Below are 15,382 nucleotides of genomic sequence, written 5' to 3' on the forward strand. Positions count from 1 at the left end.
ATCGACGCGATAGCTTCAGTGTCTCCTGGCACTCATGGATATGTGTTTCCTTCTCTGGCTTCAGTGGGTCGAGGGGACACAAAAGTTTTCGTCCAAACATCGCTCTCGCACGTGTAATTCCTGTAACTGTGTGAACTGTCGTGTGCTGCCGATACAGGAACCTCGCAAGTCGACACTGTATGAACCACTTTGGATCCATCAGGAGCGCTCTCTCCAGTTCTGCCACATAGCGTTCAGCCTAGCCGTTTGTCGCAGGGTGATACGCTGCTGATGTAATAGCCTGTATGTCATTTGACGTATAGAACTGTTTTATCTCGCAAAAATAAAGGCTCTTCCGTTGTCGGAGATGACTTTTCGGGAAATTCCCAAAGTAGCAGAGATTTCGGAGTACATCGATGACAACTGCGGATGTTGGTTGTGTCATATGACGGACTTCCACCTACCTTGCGTACCCGTTTAAAACAACTAAGTAGGTGTGCCCGTGTAGTGGTACCGCGAAATAAACGTCCACTGTGTTCCATGCTGTCTGAGGACGGTCCCAGGTGGGAATAGGAACTTTGCGTGGACCCTTCTGCGTTGGCTGGCATTCACGGCACTGTCGTACCGTTTCTTTGATAACCTTGTCGATTCCGGGCCACCATGCGCAGCTTCTTGCGCACTTCTTCATCCCTACCATTCCTCGGTCACCAGCATGTACAAGTTTCAGAACCTGAGACCGCGCTGAGCTTGGTATAATCACCCGTGACCCAATCGTCAGGCAGTCACGATGAACTGCCAGTGCAGTGGCTGTTTGTCGGTAACGGGTAAAGTCATCTCCACTGAGTTTTTCCACTGTACCACCCTGCACTGACTTGAACAGCCTTTGCAGGATATTGTCTTGTCATGTTAGACGTCCTATCTCTGCGGCTGTAAACGGCGGTCTCGACAACGCTTCAAACAATAGCACGTCGCCTGGCGGCCATGGCTCGTCGGCGCGTTCTGGTAAGGGCAATCGGCTGAACGCGTCTGCGTTTTGCCTGTAGACAATGCTACAGTCATACGCACGTAACTTGATGCACCATCTGGTCATTCGTGGTGAAAGAACTTGAGCCGTTGGTTTCTACGCGTCCAAACAGCAGCTGATGGTCAGTGACGAAAATTACCTTTCTTCCCGTAATATACTTGTGGAACTTATGAGCTGTAAACACTATAGCAAGGCCTTCTCTGTCCAACTATGCATAGTTTCGTTCCGCCGCCCCAAGGGACCTAGGTGCAAATGTGATCGGTGCTTCTCCATTCAGGTCATCACGTTGAGCGAGAACAGCTCTTATGCCGTATGGTGAAGCGTCGCATGAGACAAGAAGCTCCTTCCGTTCGTAGTGGTGTGCCAGAGCGGTCTGACTGAGAAGCAATCTCTTAAGTTCGTCAAACGTTTCTTGATGCTTAGTTTCCAATCTCCACGTGGTGTCCTGCTGAAGGAGCTGGTAGAGACAGCTGGCAATTGTTCGCCCTGTTCCTCAAGAATATTTCGTAGAAAGCCAGCCTTCCGGGAAATGGCTGCAGCGCTTGCAGCCATTTCCTGGAATGTCCGGTGCTGGAGCCTCAGTGCTAGCTCGAACTTTCTCTTCGCTGGTGTGACGCCGAACCTTTCGGTGTCCTAGAAAACAAACTTGTCTCACTGCGAAACGGCACTTGTATCATCCGCGACGCAGATTGTACTTCTGCAGCGCCTCTTGAGGACTTCAGATCTGACGCCGTGTTCGGCGGCGTCCTTTCCACTGACGATCTCATTATCTAAGTATGCACAAACGCCTGTGATGCCAGACAGCATAGTCTCCATGAACCATTGAAAATGTCTTGTGCTTCAGAGAGTCCAAAAGGCAACCGTTTGACCTTGTAGAGACCTTTCAGAGTGTTGAGGGTCAATATTTCTGCTGTCTGTCGTATCACGTGAAGTTGCTGGTAAGCTTGTGCTAAATCCAGGGTGTTGAAGACCTTGCCGCCCCTCAAATGGCTGAGGACCTCACCTGTTGTGGGAAGTGGGCAATCTGCCTTCTTCGATGCCTGATTCACTGTACAACGGTAGCCACCGCATATTCGTAACGAACCGTTCATCTTTCGAACGAGTACGAGAGCGTTGCCCAATCCGAATGCTGCGCAAGCTTGATTATGCCTTGATTATGACTTATGCAGTCGATCCAGTTCAGCCTCTACAACCAACCTCAGCGCGAAGAGAACCGGACGTGCTTTTAGAAATATTGGTGTTGTTCCTTCCACAAGTTCGATTTGTACAGCAGGATCGACGTGTCCTGAGATGTCCTCGTCGAACACAGACTGGTACTTGTCCAGAAGCTCGGAAACAAGTTCGTCGTCCGATACGTCCTTGATGTCTGTTATCTGTATACCAAAATAAGGAAACCAATTTCGTCCGAGGAGGTTACACCCTGTTCACATGATAACGACAAGCGGTAATGTAAACATCTGGTCCCTGTGCGTTACTTCCACCGTTGCAGAAGCGATAACTCGAAGGGGCTGACCTGACCATGTGCATACGAGAATGTTGTTCGTCGGAAGCCGTGGTGGGTCATGTGCCCACGTGGCGTTGAACGTGGCCTCACCGATGAGAGTGCAGGCTGCACCTGAGGCGACCTCGAAATCCAAGGACTTGCCATCTATGCGTAGCTGAATCATGACCTTCTGTGTGCTGGTCGAGTCGCCTAAGCAGTTCAGTTCGTAAACCACCACGTCTGATGCTGAGGCTGTCGTGGAAATTTCTTGTGCATTTTCGATATTGTGGTTCCTCTTAGATCTTCCCTCTGTAGGCTTCTCTATGCATGCTTTTTCGATGTGTCCGCATTTCTTGCGGTAGTTGCATCGTAATGCGAAGAGATGGGATCGTTCCCCACCAGCGGCCTGCGACAACTTTATTTTTCATCCATTTTCATTTCCATTATATTTATAATTTCTTTAGTTCATTTAGTAAGTACAAGAAATTTCTCCTATGTTGTCCTTGGTTTTACTGTTTGTTTGCTTCTCATGGATATATATATATATATATATATATATATATATATATATATATATATATATATATATATATATATATATATATATATTGTGGTCCTGCCTTCGTCAGGATGATTACTTTGATAAAGGCAGGACCACCTGCCGAAACGTTTCATGCGTACTTACCTACGAAAGGGGGCAAACTGCATTCGTCTTTGATATAACACAGCACTCATAATACACAACTACACGAATGAAAATTAACTGGTAACCTAAAGAAACAAATGTGAACCTTCGCTAATTCACGAGCAGATAGCTTCACACTCAGGTGGCTCATGAACAAGTATGCTGTGCCAAGAATGTCAGTCGAACAAGGGTGGTGAGCGTCATGTGCACTGCCTCGGGGGAAATGCATGCAGCAGTACAACGATAACCGCCTTCCTGCTTTTGATCCTGCCACATCAACCGATTAACCGCGATTAAATCATTAATCGAAAAACTCGAGAGTCGGAATCGCCCAGCACACTACTCGTAATAAAAATAATAATCGGAAGTGAGGCCGTTGCCGGAGATACCGCGATGACCCGGCAGCCACTGAAACACGGCGTCGTGTCCTTTCGCGATCGCATGATGGTGCGTTTTTCGTATCCCCTGCGCAAGTTATTCACAGGACCCACGACAAAGGGCAGACAAAAGACCTTGTAGGGGTGCCTTTGAGTCGTAGAATATTGCCGACCAATTAGCCAGTTACCCGCCGTGGTTGCTCAGTGGCTATGGTGTTAGGCTGCTGAGTACGAGGTCGCGGGATCGAATCCCGGCCACGGCGGCCGCATTTCGATGGGGGCGAAATGCGAAAACACCCGTGTACTTAGATTTAGGTGCACGTTAAAGAACCCCATGTGGTCAAAATTTCCGGAGTCCCCCACTACGGCGTGCCTCATAATCAGAAAGTGGTTTTGGCGCGTAAAACCCCATATATTATTATTATTAGCCATTTGGTGGATAATATAATACGCGTCGCCTCGGTGGCCTACAAGCTCCGCACCGATCGATATGGTAACGTGAGATACATTGTATATGATGCTTAGTGATCGTTGTGAGATAACCACTTAGAATACATATTGAGAACATCGGCTGCTGCACTGGGGGAGGTGAGATCGAAACCCCACCATTGGACAAGTAATTTAGTTTTCTTTATTGAGCAACAGTTCCTACTCGGCGAGACAATCCAGGATGACGACACGTGAAATTCCTCGGAGGTACGCAAGTTTCACCGTAGTGTGGCAATAAAGAGAACATTGAGAACATTAAAGGGACACTAAAGCAAAACAATAAATCAGTTTAGACTAATGAAGCATTGTTTGAGAACCCTACAGGCAGTCATATCAAAAAAATAGTTTGATTATTAGATGAGAAAATGAAGGTCCCAGTATCAGTATTTGAATTTCGCGCCAGAACCCCAACGCCGGTACGTCAGCGTGACGTCAGGGATCCCGAAGTATGTTTTCGCATTTGGGTCGTGTTGGCTTAGTAAAGGTTCCCGAAACTTGCCATGTTTAATATTTGGTTCCTTTAGAACACAATGTAGTCAATCTGTACCGCTATATATAATTAGTAGGCCCTAGAAGATGCCATCAAAATCCAAGACATCACAGCCCTTCGGTGAGGGAACTTAAGTAGGCGTCGCCACCCGTATTTCGTTCTTGCGCTTTTTATGGCTTACCAAACGTCTTCTCGTTTTAAGAGTGGGGTTTTTGGTGTTGTAGAACGGTAATTTACTGATGCAGAAGAAATCATTTATCATTTTAGTGTCCCTTTAACTCTGTTTATATTACAGTGGATCCTTCAGAACTCCGCTTCGTTAATCTCGAGGTGATAAGTTGACAAGTACAAGAGGTAATAAACACCATAGTTCTTTGTTTTTTTCACGCTGAACCCCATCAGTGCGATATCACGGATTCTAAACTATTTTCGTGTATTTGAGCCGTTGCTGCGTAGTAAGCGTGATACAAACATGCCAAGCAAGGTCTTTGGATGCTTTACAATGCAACGTAGTCCATCGTAACTCGATGACAGGTTAAACAGGCCCTAGCAAACATCATCCAACTATATGACGCCACGGCAAGTTAGTGCGATAAACTCAAAGCGGCGTCGCCACCAGTCGTCCTTCGCTTACCAAGCTAATCTCTCGTTAAGAGTTAGTGTTTCGGCATTGTGGAAGGGCAATTAACTCCTACAGCTCAATTTATTTTTCTCTTCAGTGCTCCTCTACATAACTGCTTGATGATAAAGATTCAACTAGTGTTTATAGTAACAGGTGGGTCACAGAGTCTAAGGTTCGCAATCCATGCCGCAACTAATTCATTTTCATATTGACTTATATTTTGTTCACCAACACACGAAAGCGTCCATCGAAAATCTCGCAAATGCTGACAGATTACGACATATTTATGCAAAACGCACTGGTGCTTGTCGTTCCTATCGGTGCCCTCCAAAGTGCGGCAAAGAAATACCGACTGGATGGCCATTACTGCAGATCTCACGAAGTGGGCTGCGACTTGACCACATGCCAGGTCCCTGCAGTTTGTTGTCATGCGTCCGCTATTGTTTTCTTTCTCTCTGCTTCCTTTGTTTTTTTTCTGTCTGTCTGTCTGTCTGTCTCTCTCTCTCTCTCTAGATCAACACAAACACACAAAAAAATCATTTTCTACCTCTTGGTTTACACCGTCCCTTCCCACTTCGGCACCATTTCGTGCCTGTCCTTGGCGGGTGGCGTAATTGCAAAAAAAATCAGTCAGAGCATTGCATCGTCATTATCGCACGACGCCCGCTTATCATGCGATATAATGGCGGAGGGTGAAATGGAGTATTCGCGCGCTAGAGGATAGGAAGGCTTGTCCCACTCACTTCTCTCTGTTCTCTTTGTCTTCCCGTCGCGTTGCATTACCTACTGAATTCGGAGAAACTGTTTCTACGCCCGCGAGTGAGCGAGCGAGCGCATGTGCGTAGGTGTGGTGGCGGAGGGGCGATCGAGCGAGCGTGCGTTCTTGCGTCCAGCAGGCGCATGAGTGCCTAAAACGCTTCCTTTTTCGCTCTCCCTCCAGCGCCTCGAGTCAGGCTCCAGTCAGGCTGACTGAATCGTCGCCACACGCGAGGCCACGATGTTGTTGCACGTGTTGCCACCCCCCTCCACTGCAGCTGATCCACCCCCGCCGATGCCTCAGAGACGGTCCAGCCGCCGGCGTCGTCTGACACGTTCGCGCAGGGAACCAAGCTTTGCGCCGCTGTCGCTTCTGATGGAGGCCGGCTCTCGGAAACGGTTGGCAGGCGATGAGTGTTTCCCGGGGGAAGCTGGAGGCAATCGGCGTAGGCGACGATGCGTGCGTTGTAATAAAGGGGCAAGTGTGCCGCTATGTTCGTTCGGCGCGGTCGCGGTTGCCAAGCGCTGTGTCGAGCGCAGCAAGCTGATTTATTTGTCGAGAAACGTAACGGCCGTTACAGACAAGCCGTGACTTACTGAGATGTGAGACACTACTGAGAGGCATATTCCGTTCAGGCGAAAAAAAAAAGAGAGAGAGAGAGAGAGAGACGAATTTAAGTGGCGTAACCGTGGCGAGAATTCTTTTTTTACGGAAAATAATAAAATTAGACGTGATCAAGCTTTCGAAAGCCACTTGTAAAATATCGTTGTTCATACCCTCAAGCAGTTAGAGGCCCGGCTGACCAGTCCCAACCCCGAGGACCAGGCAAGCCTAGTGGACAGGGCGCGGTGGATGGCCAGGCAACACGGCGTCCTGGACTGAAGACGCCGCCCGCCTAAAGCGATGACGTCACCTGTTCTTTGGATCAGTATAGTTTATTATATATTCTACTACACAGCAGTGAACTGCGAAAAATGAAGGTGCTTAAACCTAGACATCTGTTCTATTGGCCAGCACTGCGTTATTTCTTATATACGCAAGCAGTTTGTCAATGTGGATGTTCGCTTACGACACGCCAGCTTGGTAGAGACGTTTCTTAGTTGAGCGCCCAAGTTTCTATCGCTGTCTGCGGCTTGCTCTTGACGGCTAAGCGAGTATCGATCTTCTTTTTTTTAAATAGCTTGCTCCATTGTTCAGTAAACATGTACTATTCCGTCAATAGTTTCTTTCTCTCTCTCTCTCTCTCTTGTCGCAGTACATGAGTGCAAGGGGGTGGCTCAAGTCTGACGATATTCTTTTTTATTCGACACTTATGCTCGTTTACTTGAGAATGAACAGTGATCCAAAAGCTTCATATGCAACGAACGGTACAGGATTGAAAACTTTCTCAAGGTTCCCAAGAGCAACTGCTAATTTCCGCTTTCCGTACGCCTTGTTTGTTCTCTGTGCCCACGTACAGTGCGCTTCCACCGTCTGATTCAAGGCGCACGTGTGTTTCGCACTACCCCACTTACACACAGAGGAATTCCGGACGCTTACGGCATCGATTAAACCCCTCACTGCAACTCCGACCTCCATTGGGCCTTTGGTTAGGACTTGCCTTCACAAAGGCATACTCTACATTAATTGGAGTGACCGACAGTGCAGCGTGCGAGGTCTGCGGCAGCGAAGAAAATATCGGCTACCTGCTGTGCCACTGTCCACGATATGCCCCAGAAAGACAAGGACTTGCTAACGCTCTCCAAAAATTGGACAATGGGCCGCTTTCCCTGCAGGTCCTGCTGGAACGCCGCCCCCATCGCTTGTCGGCCCATAAAGCGATGAAGGCACTTGCTTTTTCAGGACGATGGGCTTGTGTGAACGTCTGTGACTTCTCTTAGCGCTTTCCTCTCTGTCCTCTTTCTCACCCCATCTCCCAACCCCAGTGTAGGGTAGCAAACCGGAGACTGATATCTGGCTAACCTCCCTGCCTTTCCTCTTCATCTCTCTCTCTCTCTCTCTCGGTGACTATTAGAGAAATAGGCATTACACCAAACGCCTCAGCAAACTCACAGCTAATTTCCTTCTTTCCTTCCCTCCTCTCTCTCCCTGTCATCTTTGTTTTCCCCTTTCCCATTCCCCCGGTGTAGGGTAGCCAACCGGACGTTATTCTGGTTAACCTGCCTGCCTTCCTTTCTCTTTCCTTCCCAGACATTTATGAACTTACTCAAGAATCCTCAATAAATCCATGGGCCTGTATTTCAATCCTAGTGCATTTTTACGGCATAAACCAAAACGTTCCAAGAAGGCTCTCTCCCATTTTATTTTCCATATCTGTTCCTCTGCCCCCAACCTTTATTTTTGTCTTTTGCTTTTCTTTTCTTCTAAGCTCTGCTACATTTAAGCAAGACTGTTAAAACCATCCTTCACGAATGCCTTTCAAAGAGAGGCGCAAGAAATTAACAGGCACATACACAAAGGCTCGTCTCGTCCGCCCTTTTGTGAGCACACTCTACTCTATATAAAGAAAGCAAGCCTCTTGGGGTGTGTCTTGTTCCCAAACAATGATCGTCATCCGCCTTGCTACCATTTCCTTTCTTGAAAACTCTGCACTCGCTACTTTCACATGAAAATTGGTATGTCAAGCTAATAACGCGCATGCCGTTCGTGACGAGGAAGTACCGGTCGCACAGCGTTAACGAAAGGCCTGCCAGATAGATTAAGACTGTTGTTTGCGGAAAAGATACAACCAAAAGTGTGTGAACTTTTCATTACGTGCATATGTGATGTTCCCTTCTTCTTAGAGCTATGTTTCCCCAGTTAGCTCGGGAAGAGACAGAGAGAGGGATATAAGGAAGGCAGGGATGTTAAACAGTCAAAATTCCGACTGACTACTCTAGGCTGGGGAAAGGGAGAAGGGAAAGAGAGAGAGGGTATAGAGACGGGCCCGGACAGTGCTTGAGCCACTCGTGCAAACCAGACGTTCTCGGAAAGCACGAAAGTGCCTTCACTGCCTTCTGAGCCGATGATCGGTGGGGACGGTGCTCTAGCAGAAATACTCACTAATGTGACTTCTGCTTTAAAGCGTTGTCCATTCTCCCAAAAGCGACCGAAACACGGGACATCCATACGTCACAGGCGAATAAAAGCTCGGAACAGCCGGCGCGGCGACACACCTCTCGCCTCCTCTACTCCGTGCGTACGGGATGCTGCCATGCGAAGGCCGGTGAAAGTCCGGACGCCCGAAGAAGAAGCGGCTTACCAGGAAAGCGCTGTACTGCCATGCGACAATCGATGCGTCACCGCCGAGCTGATCCGAAACATCGCGCCGAAGTTGCGGCTGAGAAGAGGCGACGCGGAGTCGAGGGTCCCGAGCTTCCGTCCAGGGAACGCGAGAGTCGGCGCCTGAACGCTCGACGTCGCCGAGAAAGCGATCCTGGCCTGCGACTGCTCGAGAACTTCCAGCGTCAAGCCCGCCGAGACAACTTAGCAAAACCTAGCATAACCTGGCAAAACCTAGAAACGACTTAGCCAATCCTACCAACAACTTAGGAAAACCTAGCATAACCTTGCAAAACCTACAAACAACTTAGGCAAGCCACGTTAAAGTTGTTGATCACAAGCTCCGATGTTAACTCCAGCCTTGGACCACTAGTGCAAGCTGCGCACGCTTATTTAGAGGAAATTGCGCATAGAAATACAAGGTGGAACTGGAACACCCATAGGGCAACCCGATATTGATAGAGCCGATGTTGCATACCATCTCATGTTTAGCCCAGCACGCTTGGTCGGGACAGCGGGGTCACGTTCTCTGTAATCTCGGTGCCTCGCTAAGCGCATGAACAGTCCATTAACTGTCGAGTGTTTTTGAGGACGGTGCGCCGGCACACCTGTATCAGTACGAAGTTCGTCGTGTGAGTAGTCCGCCGTCTATTCAAGCACTGAACCTCATCCACGCCCACTCTCTTTTACCACAGTTCAAGGTGCTTCCTCGTCTCCCTAAATAGCATATATGAAAAAACGTAGGAGTGGAGACTGCCACAACCGCATCGCAACTATGCGTTCCTCGAGAGGACATACGTATACAGCGTAAACCAACAAAGCCCAACATAGCTGGCGCAATGAAATGCTAAGAAGCAGGACGTACCTGCAAACTATGGCGGCAGGGCGAAACACCTATGATGTGCCGCTCCGTCCCAAGCTCGTGCATGCGTACGACCTTCGAGACATCCGATAGCATAGTATTTCGGGCCATACCTCAACGAAAGCTTTCACCGCGGTACTTCAGTATCGCGTGCACTTTGCCCTCTAAGTGGGCGATTAAACACTCCCTGGTAGTCCCTCATCTGTTCGGTGCCAAACCCGTCGGTTCCCCCTAATCTTAACACGAGTTCCTACGAGGCTCAAAACGGCCGCGGCGCGCACAGTGAACAATGGATCGTACACGCGTTCTGCGGTGTTTGGAGCGCGTCTGAAGTCAGACACAAACCTCTTAGCTGTCGTCGCAAGACGACTGCACAAGAGATTGATATGTCGCACTAGGCTTAAAAACACTGACATCAATCAGACATAACGCCGCAAGCACCGCAGCTTTATTGCAGCCTGCGTCCGTGTGTTCCGCTGCTCACGTGTCATGATGACCATGGCAGTGCCGATGAAGGCACGATGAAGATGACGATGAAGTTGGCGATACATCACTTCTTCCCCTCTTACAGGTCCAAGCGTTCAGGAGGCCGCCGCTGTCGGGTCGATCTTAGTAACGGTGGCGGGCTATCCGTCTGGGCCACTTCCGGACTATGTCGCGACGTGATTGGAGTGCTGTCTGCAGGGTTTACGGCTACCCTCTGTGTCGAGAAAGAGTCTGAGACAGTTCGACGTCTCACCTGGTCCAAGTGTCGCCGCTGAATTCCTTTCCCGGAATCAACAGTGACCATTCTGGACCCCAGTTGATCTCGCACTACTCTTGGTATCCACCTGCGACGACTTGTTCGGAAATCGCGCATCCAGACTGGGTCACCTGCCTGAACTGGAGACCCTCCAACTCGTGGTTCGATTTCTGGTGACCTTTCATCGGGAGCGATACAGTCCAGCTTTGTTCTTATTTGGTACCCCAATAAGAGTTCCGCCGGCGACTTTCCATCCTTGACGGGCGTTCGGCGATATCGACATAAAACCCGCGCTATGCGTATTTTGAGGTCCATTCCGGGGTTCTTCTTTAGTCCTTCCTTGAGCGTACGCACAGCTCGTTCGGCTAACCCATTCGACTGTGGATGATAAGGGGCTGTTGTGAGTTGTTGCACATTGTTCCGTGCCAGAAACTCACGAAAAACTTTGCCCACAAATTGTGGTCCGTTATCAGAAACAAAGGTTTTTGGAAGGCCGAACCGTGCAAATATTGATCTTAGCGCGTTGGCCGTGGTTTGCGAAGTGGCAGTTTTCATTGGAATGGCTTCCATTCATTTCGTTTCGGGTCGACGACGACTAAGACCATTTGTCCGTCCAACGGGCCTGCGAAATCTGCGTGCAGCCGGCTCCACCTTTCCCCGGTGGCTGGCCAGGCCAAAGGTATCTGTGCTGGTGGCATCGCTGAAGCCTGCGCACATGTGGAACATGAGTTCACCAGTCTCTCTATGTCGGAATCCAGTCCCGGTTACCAAAACAACGTTCTCGCTGTGGTTTTCATGGCTGTCATGTCGGGGTGTGTCTCGTGCAAAAGACGCAACACACGCCTTGCCGCCGCCAGGGGTAGAACAATGCGATGTCCCCAGTACACCAAATTATGGCTGACTGTAAGCTCTGTTCTTCTGTTGAAGTACGGCCGGAGATGCTCATGGCCCTGCGGAAGATATGACGGCCATCCCTGGGAAATACATTTTTTAACCTGCAGAAGGCTGGTGTCTCGATTAGTCAGATGTTCAACCTCGCGGGCGCAAAGCGCTGTTTCCTCAAGAGAGTGGGCATACAAAACGTACTCGTCGGCAGCAAAGTCCCGCGGCTCCTCCATTACTGGCAAGGGCAACCGACTGAGGGCATCAGCATTGGAATGGTCACTGCCCTTCCGGTACTGCAATGTGTAGTTGTAGTTGCCAAGAAACAAGGCCCAACGCTGTATTCTTGCGGCCGCCGTCGGTGGTATGGCTTTACCTGGATTGACTAAACCAGTAAGAGGCTTGTGGTCTGTTACTAAGACGAACTGATGTCCGTACAGGTAGTCTTTAAACCGGGCGACGCCGAATACCAGTGCCAAAGCTTCTTTTTCTAACTGCGAGTAATTGCGCTCGCTCTTGGTAAGTGTCCTGGACCGGAATCCGATGGGGTAGTCAACAGCATTCACGCGGTGCGACAAAACGGCCCCAATGCCTACTGATGATGCATCGCACTCCAGCCGCAGTGGCTTATCCGGGTCGAAGTGAGCCAGAAACTTGGAAGCCACAATTGCCTGCTTAACTTGCTGAAATGCTTTCTCCTGTTCCTGGCTCCATTGCCACTCGACTCCTTTGGATAAGAGAGCATGTAGCGGAGCTTGCATGGTGGCCAGATTGGGCAGGAACTTGCCATAGTAATTTATGAGACCAAGAAAAGCTTTCAGCTCACTCACCGAGGTGGGCTTTGGGGCTTCAACGACGGCTTTGATATTGTCGTCCTTCGGTCGCAGACCCTTCGCGTCGATACGATGACCGAGAAATGTGACTTCGTCTTGCCGAAACTTGCACTTTCCCTTTTTCAGTCGGAGACCATACTCCCGCTGCCGCTGCAGCACGGTTTTGAGCCTAGATGAATCATGGTTTTTCTCGGCGATGATAATGTCATCCAGGTACACCTGCACTCCAGGAATATCCCCCAGCAGTCCGTCCATTCGCCTTTGGAATATGGCTGGAGCAGAACTTTCGCCAAACGGTAATCTGTTAAAACAAAAAAGACTCTTCTGGGTGTTGAGGACTGTTATCTTCTTTGCTTCCTCATCCAATGGCAACTGGTTGTAGGTTTGACGCAAATCCAAGGTCGTGAATACTTCGCCACCGTTTAACCTAGCAAAAATGTCGTCCACTCGAGGCAACGGGTATTGTTCTACCACAGTGGCCGCATTCACAGTCATACGGAAGTCTCCACACAGTCGGAGGGACCCATCACCCTTCAAAACGGGTACCACAGGGGTTGCCCATTCAGCGGTTTTTACCGGCGTCAAAACGCCTTCCGCGACCAGCTGATCCAACGATTCAGACATCTTATCTCTGAGAGCGTAGGGTACAGTACGGGCCTTAAAGAACCGTGGACACGCGTTTTCTTTCAATTGAAATGTGACCGGTGGTCCTTTGCACAGGCCGAGTCCCGGAGCAAACACGTCGGCATATTCGTCAAGCAGCTGTTGCAGACCTGTGCTGACAGCCTGTATTCCAGCCGGTTGCAGATTCGCTACCACATTCGACAACATTGCCACTCCAACTTCATTAAATGCCTTGATGGTGTCTCTGCCGCACAAAGATGGTCCGGAGCTGTCGACCACTATGACAGTACCAGGAATATCTTTCCCGTCGCACGTAGCGGTCATGCTAAGCTGGCCGACAACTGGAAGTTCTCCCAAGAGACAAGAGAGCTTGAGCTGTGGACTCTCCAACAGAGGCCAGAGCTGCTTGTACTTGCGGAACACCGTTACGGCAATGACGCTTACAGGTGACCCCGTGTCCACCAACATAGTGAGCGGAACGTTATTCCAACTGATGTCCTTGTAAATAGGCCTAACCTTGCGGATACTGGCTGCGTGATGGAGAACCGCTGTAATCGTGTGCAAGGCGCGTCGTTGTCGTCCGAGCTTGTGTCCTCTCCGGCTGCCATGGCGTACGAACCCTGGCGCCGTTGTCTTGCTGGATAAGATCCCTGCCGACGGTCACTATTTGTGCTAGACAGGCACATCCGACGTAGATGTCCTCATTTTCCACACCGGTGGCACACCGCGCGAAGGTGTTTGCACTCGTCCTCAGCATGCGATTCTCCACACCTTCCACACACGTCGCGTTGTTCCGGCTTGGGAAGTCGCTTCGAGGAATGGCGCTTTTGTGGGGCAAAATGTACTTCTGAGTGCGCCGAGTTCATGCTCCTGGCATTTTCAACAGCTCTCTGTGCCGAGACAGCAAAGTCTTCAGCCTCTTCTAAGGTGAGCTTCCGTCGCGTCAGTAAATGGCGCCGAACGTCTTCATCTAGCACTCCGCAAACGATTCGATCCCTCAACATGCGCTCCAATGACGTGCCGAAGTTACACTTCTCAGCTAGGCGTCGAATGTCCGCAATGAAGTCCTGAGCAGCTTCCCCGTCTTGTTGCGAACGCATGAAGAAAGCATAACTTGCAGCCATCTCGTTGACCTCCGGAGCATAGTGATCTTCCAGATACCCGACGACTTCCTCATAGCTCAGTTCATTCACCTTTTTTGGTTGACACCGGCCCTGCACCGCACGCACTGCACTGTCCGTGAGCGAAGCGATGAGCAGCGCTCGCTTCTTCGTTGGGTCCACGATGCTATGCGCCTCAAAGTACGCCTCCAGGCGAACGCGATACGTAGGCCACGTACCTTCTGCATCGGCAAATTCCGGTGGCCGTCCAGCACTCATGCTGACGCGGGTCTTCTCACCTAGCGACGCTAGGCCTCGTCGCCACTGATATGTCGCACTAGGCTTAAAAACACTGACATCAATCAGACATAACGCCGCAAGCACCTCAGCTTTATTGCAGCCTGCGTCCGTGTGTTCCGCTGCTCACGTGTCATGATGACCATGGCAGTGCCGATGAAGGCACGACGAAGATGACGATGAAGTTGGCGATACATCAGAGATGAACGTGACGCGTCACCGATTGTCACCCCTCCTGAGGACAGCTATGGTAGCAGTCAATACCCCGCGACTATTCGCGTTGCAACGCCTTCATCCCCCGCCCCGTCCCCCGCGTTAGCACGGCGCCAGCCGGCTCGCAGGTACTACTTCTGGTTACGAACAACGATAGTTATTGGAAACCCACGTTCAGTTTGCGTTCGGTCTCACCTCACGCGATTGGCCTAGGCCGCGTCGACGGGTGCGGCTGACGTCGGTGACGCCGGCGAGGCCGACAACAATCGCGTGACGCGAAGCTGAACGCAAGCTCAAAGCGCGTTTGAAAAAATGGAGAACGCTTAAGCTTCGCCTTTAAGAGTGGAACTCGATAGCATTCAGAGGTCCCCTGACTGTTTCTCACGCTTCCCGGCAACTGGTGCGTGTGTAACCGTAACGTTTACCGGGAAACGCTGGCCGCGAACGCTATGCACGAAAGCGGGCTTTCTGGTAGAAACGCGGTTTCTTGCGCGAGCCGCGACGCGACAGAAGCGAACGCCAGCTGGAGGTATTGCAAGGAACCGGGCGCACTGCTCCGTGGACACTGACGTACCTATAGACCGATTTTTCGTAGGCGCCGCCATATTGTGAACGCAGTGGCGCCGCCTATGAGCAGCGCCATACTGGCTTGGGTGAAAGCG

General features: G+C 50.3%; 1 protein-coding gene across 1 annotated transcript; it reads right to left on the bottom strand.

The window, feature by feature from the left end:
* Positions 1–13,811: 13,811 nt before the first annotated feature.
* Positions 13,812–14,489, bottom strand: LOC142558303 (uncharacterized). Its single transcript, XM_075670451.1, has one exon. It carries the CDS (start codon positions 14,487–14,489, stop codon positions 13,812–13,814), a length of 678 nt encoding a protein of 225 aa, XP_075526566.1.
* Between the last annotated feature and the right edge of the window lie 893 nt (positions 14,490–15,382).

The sequence above is a fragment of the Dermacentor variabilis genome, chromosome 9 (assembly GCF_050947875.1).
Source record: "Dermacentor variabilis isolate Ectoservices chromosome 9, ASM5094787v1, whole genome shotgun sequence".
Lineage (NCBI taxonomy): Eukaryota > Metazoa > Arthropoda > Arachnida > Ixodida > Ixodidae > Dermacentor > Dermacentor variabilis.